At 35.1% G+C, this 8049-nt stretch overlaps 2 protein-coding genes across 2 annotated transcripts; one reads left to right on the top strand and one right to left on the bottom strand.

The window, feature by feature from the left end:
- Positions 1–1798: 1798 nt before the first annotated feature.
- LOC112558989 lies at positions 1799–3013 on the top strand. The gene has a single exon (XM_025229779.1). The coding sequence runs from the start codon at positions 1799–1801 to the stop codon at positions 3011–3013; it is 1215 nt and encodes a 404-aa protein (XP_025085564.1).
- Positions 3014–3465: 452 nt separating this feature from the next.
- Positions 3466–5546, bottom strand: LOC112559361. The gene is made up of 3 exons (XM_025230535.1): positions 4810–5546; positions 4312–4441; positions 3466–3877 (listed from the first exon to the last, which is right to left on the bottom strand). Exons 1-3 carry the CDS (start codon positions 5032–5034, stop codon positions 3741–3743), a joined length of 492 nt encoding a protein of 163 aa, XP_025086320.1. The 5' UTR covers positions 5035–5546; the 3' UTR covers positions 3466–3740.
- Positions 5547–8049: the final 2503 nt, after the last annotated feature.

The raw sequence follows: 8049 nt of genomic DNA, 5'->3' as shown, positions 1-8049 counted from the left end.
GGTAAGCATGATCGAGGTTTCAAATTCCCTATCACTATTAGTCATTTTCTTCTTTCGCAACATCACTTTTTTCCATGCTATCTGAATCATCGTTAATCTTTCTAATTGATTTAAAATTCTGATTTCAGAATACTTATTGTGTTCGTAGTTTAAACTTACAGCATGTGGGCATAGCCATTTCGTATTACCGAAAACGCATTACATTGTATTATTAAGTGTTATTATATTAAAATGCACCAGAAATGTTCAAAAAGGTGGACATATATTACAAGTATTACAACTTATTTTGTAGTTAAACCTATATATCTTTGCTGCTGCTGCATGACTAATTAATTGTGAATCAGTCGCCATTCATTTACACTCTATCATACATAAACTAATTTAAACATAAGGATTATTAGTTTCACAACATAGTCAACAGTGATTAAAAGTAATGTCGTGAATATCATTTTAAAAACGGCTTAAAGACAAAATCATAAGCATAAAATCTTACATGTTTTTTGGTAAATGTTTATGTTAACAACACATGACTACGTTTTTTTCTCAGGTCAGAAATTGGACAAGGGTTTGTAGCAGGCACTTTGTGCCAGAAGATTTTCGCCCTTTGACCTTAAAAGGAAAACAAAGGAGACTAAAATCAGATGCTGTACCAAGTTTGTTTACATGGAACAACTTTCAACGTGGAAAAGAGAGAAAGCAGCCTGCAGTTCGTCATCCCATTTCACAAGCAAATACCAACACAAATCAGAGGTAAACTTTTTTTGCATTGTATTAATGAATGATCTTGTAATGAAAACAGAGAGTGTGATTAATTAATCATTTTTCTTTATAAGGATATTGCATTCTGTGGTTTGTTTTTTTTTTATTGGTATGCAACTGTGCTACAACTGTCTGAATTGTTTTGTCTTTCAATCCCATTTATTGTGAACTACCTGTTTGCTTTACACAAGATGAGAATGCGTATTTTAAAGAAAAAAGTATTGATCAGTTCAGATGTGTAGTGCATGGAAATCGCTGTCCAAATCTTACATAGAAATAAAAGGTAAATGCAAAGTGATTTTTACAAATCAAATTTAATATCATCACTGTTAAAAAATATGTAATAATATTAACACATTATAACAGTGGTTCTCAAAGTGTGGTCCGTGGACCACTAGTGGTCCGCAGGCATAAGTCAGGTGGTCCCCGGCTGACAGTCGTCATATGTCAGCAAAGTGATGTTTAAAGTGATGCATTCCTTTAATTAACATTTTAATTACAAAGAACGAGGTACGCAGTTTTATGTTATCTTATTACTATACTACTTTTACAAAAGTACATTTAGTTTTGAATTGTAATGAGACAAATGCGGCAATTTAAATTTGAAATACATAGTACAGACTGATTTTTAGGCCTTGGTGGTCCGCCATATTTTTTACTTAGGCCTTGGTGGTCCGCCATAGTTTTTACTGAAGTAAAGTGGTCCGCGGTCTGAAAAACTTTGAGAACCACTGCATTATAACAATAGAAATTGTGTAATCATTATTCAGATACTTTGACTATTAACAAGTCTCAAAACATATTTTCAGTTTACAACTCACAACTCAAATCACAAAAAAACACAAAACACTCACATTCCTAGTGTATTCATGAGATGAACAAAAAAGATCTGTATATCAAAATATCTTGCAAGTGATCTGTCATTTACTGAATTAAGTAGGTTCACTTCTGCTCATCTGATTGCAGAAATTACTGCAGGTTAACCCCTGTCAAATATTGCTAAGTGAATTGTGCAAAATCAGTCATTTCATGTAGTAAAATGATTTTCCTTTTTATCAGTGAAAACGTGGACGCAGAGCCTGCAACAGCAGACTCAGAGCCTGCAACAGCAGACGCAGAGCCTACAACAGCAGACACAGAGCCTGCAACAGCAGATGAAGAGCCTGCAGCAGTAAGCATCCCCTCTATTGAAGAGCAGCTCTCCAAAGAAAAAGAAAAAAATAAAGCTCTTGAAGAGAGGATACGACAGTTAGAACAACATGTACAAACTTTGGAGAGCAGTAGCAAAATTGAAAAATTTGGATTAGAACGGTATGCACATGATGATGCTAAAATACAGTTTTACACTGGATTTCCCAGTTACAAAGTATTAAAAATATTTTATATGTTTCTTGAGCCACATGCAAAAGGAATGTACCAGGCATATGGCAAATCAGGCGAAAAACTTTGCATGAGACGTCCAAATGGAAATATGCAGCTTATTGATGAACTGTTTATGTTTCTTGTGCGGCTGAGACTGGGTCTATTAATAACAGATCTCTCAGATCGCTTTGCAATTAGCGCATCCTCTGTGAGCACTAAAATCAATGCGTGGGCAAATTTTTTGTATACCATTCTTGGCAGCATGAATATCTGGCTATCTAGGGAAGAAATAGACGAGTATATGCCAGATGACTTCAAAGCTACTTTTCCAAAAACAAGAATAATTGTAGACTGCACTGAGTTGTTTATGCAGAACCCTTCTTCATTAGTGAGAAGCAGTCAGTTCTACTCCAACTACAAAGGTCAGGCAACACTCAAGTCTTTGATAGGTATATCACCACATGGGTCAGTGACCTTTGTATCCAAACTTTATTCAGGCAGCATGTCTGACTCTGAAATAACGCAGCTTTCTGGCCTAATTGACTTGCTGGAACCTGGAGATTCTGTAATGAGCGACAAAGGTTTCAACATACAAAATATCCTGGCAAAGAAAAATATTTCATTAAACATGCCTGCTTTTTTATCAGGAAAGGGTCAGTTTTCTGAAAGTGAAGTCACAGCCAACCAAAGTATCAGTTCACTACGAGTACATGTGGAGCGAGCAATCCGCAGAGTCAAAGAGTATAGGCTTTTTCACGGAAAGATTCCTTTGACCTTATGTGGTAGCTTGAATCAGTTATGGACTGTAGCTGTTCTCCTTACAAACTTTAACCCTCCTCTTGTCACCAAATATGCACCCAATGCCTCAGATGATCCTGATCAAGAAATGTAGGCTATGGTATACTACCAGTGGATGATATCGAGAAAGATCAACACGGAAACCAGCTGTTTTCTTATAGGTGATAGGTAAAAAAGAATGTATCAACTGCATTTTTTACCCCATTCCAGAAATTTTGATCAAAGTTTATTGTCTCCAGGTGGCAAGCATCTACGGACCACACAAAAAAGTCACACCATTCTAGACCTGTTACAGCCAGCTGCATTTGTATCTGATAATAGTAACGGTCACTTCTTTTAAGCTGAAGCTTTCCATTGACTTCTTCCAAATAGGGTAGTTCCTCAAGTGATCTTCTTGTGGACATGCTTGGACACTTTATTTCTAACAGTCCAAAGGGATCTTGTGTTCTGGACTGGTCATACACTTTTCTATCTGGACTTGCTGCCAACCAGAATGCATCTGGGTGTATGATAATTCCTGCTGGATACAGGTTGACAGTATTCCCTTCATCTAGACAGATAATGAAAATAGTTAAGTTACTTGTGACCAGAACAATAGAATATGTACATATAGTGGAGTATAATTAAAATTTTAGGGCTTCCCATCATGTACATTAAATTGCATGTGTACATTAATAGAGCTCCAAATCACACCAAGATCACTATATTAAGAGATTGGTGTGCTTTAGATCCAGTTTATTTAAATATACTTGTTAAATATTTTTCTCTTGTAACTGTTAAAATAAATAATCAGATCTGCATATGTGCTTTTACAAAATAATTTAGTCCTGTAGCTGTTTCTGTGTACTCACATTACTGTATGCCTCAGCTGCCAGAGGCTCATTTTTAATGCCATCTTTCATGGCCTGTGTCATTTTTGTCTTTGAAGATTTAAGTCTTTTAGACAAGGCTTGGAAATCTGAAGAATCATAATTAATTATTTGAGTTAAACATTGCAATTGTCTACTTAAGACAACTTACTTTTAAAATGAAAAGGGCATTCTCTCTGCATTGGCAGTAAATGTTAGAAAGATGTACTAGTCTCTGTATATGGTATAAATCACACTGATTTATCTTTAGGTGACATTAATAATGATGTAAGCTATTCAACAATTAGTTACTTATAACATACATTATGTGCATTAATGTCCTGACAGTATAAATGAAGTCTAAGAAACTAATCTTGATTCGGAAGAGACAGTAAATTATGCTGCTTTCTTGTGTGTTGCCTCATCATTACATTTCCTCATTAACATTATAAACAATACACTGTGCCAGCTACCGAAGAGTGCCATCTTTCACTATTATTTCATATAGCTGCACTTACTACAACAACTGGAACAAAAACCTAACCTTTCTTCCTTTTTGCGACATCTGCTACAACAGAAGCAGTGATGCGGTGTTGTCGCAGCTTGTGCCACAAGGGACAATTCGACTGTAGTCGTGTATCCCTTTCTATTACAACAGATTCTTGCTGAGTGACCTGCAAAAATAATTTGAAATCCATAAAGAATAAATGCACATAAACACATGAACTTTGGGCTATACCAAGCACTTTGGAAGAGAATATGCAATAGCAATAAAAAAAGATGAAAATGATTCTTTAATGCAGGCAAACATTCTCCATTGTCCTAGATACCACTCTCTTTATCCATGTAAGTGCCAATGAGAATCCTTCAAAAGACAATGTTTAATATCAAAGCTTAACTTTTTAAATCATAAACTGTACCCATTTGTATGAAAGAAGAGGTGAGGAATAAAGATGACTTGGACAGGACAGCTAATTTCACTTTCCACTTATAAAATTTTAATGTATCTAATAAATGATAAATGACAATGGGGAAAACAAACTTTGAGTGAGGTTAAAAGGTACTTCTTTTCTTCTGATAAATCAGGAATATCTCCTGACATCACATTCCTTAGGGGAAGATCAGGAAATGTGGCTAGTTCAGTGAAGTTCATGATGAAGCTGTCATGAAGTTTTTGCTGATGTGCCAGTGTACTGCCCCTCGGATATTTACCATATTTGGTATCAACCATTGGAGTCTGCTTCTTACTTATAGAGAATGGCATCATTGCTGTGGAATGAAATGTTGTAATTCTGTACTCATAAAACTAAAATAAAATTTTAAGAGGCTATTAATTATTATATGATGAGCAAGAGTAATTTATCATGTATGACAACATAGATGTGTGTGTATATATATATATAATGCATGCAATTAAATTCTACTCCGAATGGAAAAAAATGTTCTGGAATCATTTCTTACAGAATAAACAAATAATGAAATTTATCTTTTGTATGGTCTTAAGAGGCTATTAATTATTATATGATGAGCAAGAGTAATTTATCATGTATGACAACATAGATGTGTGTGTATAAATATAATGCATGCTAAATTACTGCTTATTCTACTCTGAATGGAAAAAATTGTTCTGGAATCATTTCTTACAGAATAAACAAATAATGAAATTTATCTTTTGTATGGTCTTGTCAAGTATAAATGTCTCTTTTGTTAAAGCATAAAGTTCTCGTTATGCAGATCTTGTACAACACAACAAATAAAATTCTTAATAAAACAACAGGAACTTACTAGCTGTGGCAGCTTTTAAACTCTCAACAAGGTGAAGGGCAGATGGAAACTCTGAAGACAATGGATTGTACCTGTATGTACTACAAATACTACGGTCTGACTTCTTGTCAGACTTAAAACTGTGGATTTGATTTCATCCACTGCCTCCCTCTTATCTTTTCTCCTCTGGGGATGTGCCATGTCTGGGCAGTGATGTTTTTGCAGCATCCTGCAAATGAGAAACTGATGTAGATGATGGAATATTACATAGCAAAGAAGTAATACCTGCTTGCAAATTTTTTTCTTAATTTTCTATCATTTTGAACATAAGAAACACTTGATAAAAAATATTTCACCTAGAAATAGTCTCAGACCATCCCTCTTCATTATCAAGATTACCTCAGGAATGTAGTTTGCTCCTGTTATCTTAAAGTGAGCAAGAAGAGCAAGCCCACAATGTGTCCACAGTGCCCACTTTGCCCATTAGCACACGTGCAGCATCCATTAGAGATTGCTTTTGTGGCACTTATTGAGACCTGGTAACCACAATAAAACAATTTCAATTTAACAGTGTTTACTTTGATGAAAACATTATCATAGAATTTTCAGAAAATGCATTAGGAAAAGAAAGTTTATTATACTATCTGTCCTCTGTGAAATTGTGTTTCACTATGCCTTTTAAACAATTATTTCAGCGAGAAGAAATTTTTCACCATCACTAACTTCAAGTGTGTGGGGAATTCCACTTTTCGTGTATGACCTGTAGCATCGAGATGTTGCTCGACACCCATCGTTGTTGGGATTCGGTGCAACTGTATTTAAAAAAAAAATAATAATAATAATAATACATCCATGTGCAGAAAAAGCATCACAGGACCAGACACAAATGATAAAATACCTTAAATAAAACAACAGCAAACAAGTAAAAAAAAAAGCCTGGATAGACGCCAGTTTACCGCAAATGTAAAAAACAATGCACGTTTTACCTTTCACTGCTTAAAATTAATTTTATCTCACCAAAATCTACCTCAGTATATGTTGTAATATATTTCTGATGTAAGAATATATTTAATTTTTTGCAATTTTATTTATGAGACTGACAGTCAATGGCACATTCAGACAAAAAGCTGGAATCACAATTCCACATTCACTCTGCCAAGTGTCTGCTTACCCCGAACGTCGAATATATATTTCTCGGCGAAATAATTGTATCCACGCTCGTGATTGCGTTTTGCCGAGCTTCTGGAACTAAATAATTCAATTTCTTTGAAAGAAATATCTGGTACGCATTGCAGATTTCGCGAGAACACAGATGGAGTAGATGTTTCAGCCATGTTCGCGAAATGTAAACAGGAAGTAGCAATGGTTTCCCGTTTCTGCGCATCTCTTTCCGCGCACCTCATTACGAAAAGGCGAATATAGGCCTCGATCGCACCCGGCCCCACCACCGCCTATAGAGTTAATAAAATTGTGTCTGTTTCACATTACATTTTATTAACCGCTAAAACTGTAAAACAGATCTATAAATTTCGGAATGTAACAGAAAGTTATTGAAACTATTCAATTTTGGTGCATATTCGATGTTAATCAGAAGGGATCGAGCAATTTAATATATTTGTGAAAAATATATAGCATTTGCGTCGAGTAGAACTCTGATAAAAACTTTCCCTTCTGAATTTCTGTAGTAATGCTAAGAGAAAAATACATGGATATCGACATCATTGCATTCACAGAATATCTTAAGCATTTGGACTCCCCTAATTCTCCTCGATCCTTCAAAGTCGGAATAAGAAATATATAATGTACATATTCTACAAGCAATTATATATATAGTACGTATATACGTCTTTGTACACTTTCTGCTGACATCAATCGTTGCATCTTAAAAAAACGAACAGATCACTCTGCGATATTCCAAGTGTGGATGCACAAGTGCTTCGAACAATTTTAACAAGTCTCCCTATTCAAATAATTCATAGTATACGTACTCCTCCTAATAATGCCAACCACAGACTTAATTGGATCACGCAGACCGCGCATTCAGCGCAAAGGCGCGCCCTAGTAAATAGCTGCGCACAGTCGCACAGAGATGTCAAAAATAAATGACCAGTCTTTGTATTGTTATCTTTTGCAGTACCGTACCTTCTATTTTATTCACACCACTGAAAAAATTGATTACACATTAGTTTCATTCACAAAGAAGCTGTCTTTTGCTAAAACTTAAAATTATTGGCACGTGCAGGCCTATATTCTTCAAACAATAAATACAAAGATCTATTAATTATTCCCGAAACCATTCTGATATTCTGTGTATATTCCATTATCAACAAAATGTTTAACTAGAGCGTCTCTAACCACACTCTCCAAAACTTTACTCATTATATCCATGGTCGATGTGAAACGACCAGTCTCTAATTATTAAAAGGATTAGACTTTAAACCTTTCTTGAACAAAACTGACCTCTGCAATTTTCCAATCATCTGGTAGATTCCATAATTCCAACAACATTAAAAATAAC

The sequence above is a fragment of the Pomacea canaliculata genome, linkage group LG3, assembly GCF_003073045.1.
Source record: "Pomacea canaliculata isolate SZHN2017 linkage group LG3, ASM307304v1, whole genome shotgun sequence".
NCBI classification, from domain to species: Eukaryota; Metazoa; Mollusca; class Gastropoda; order Architaenioglossa; family Ampullariidae; genus Pomacea; species Pomacea canaliculata.
The sequence above is the reverse complement of the archived record's forward strand: the minus strand, read 5'-3'. Positions and strand labels throughout refer to the sequence as shown.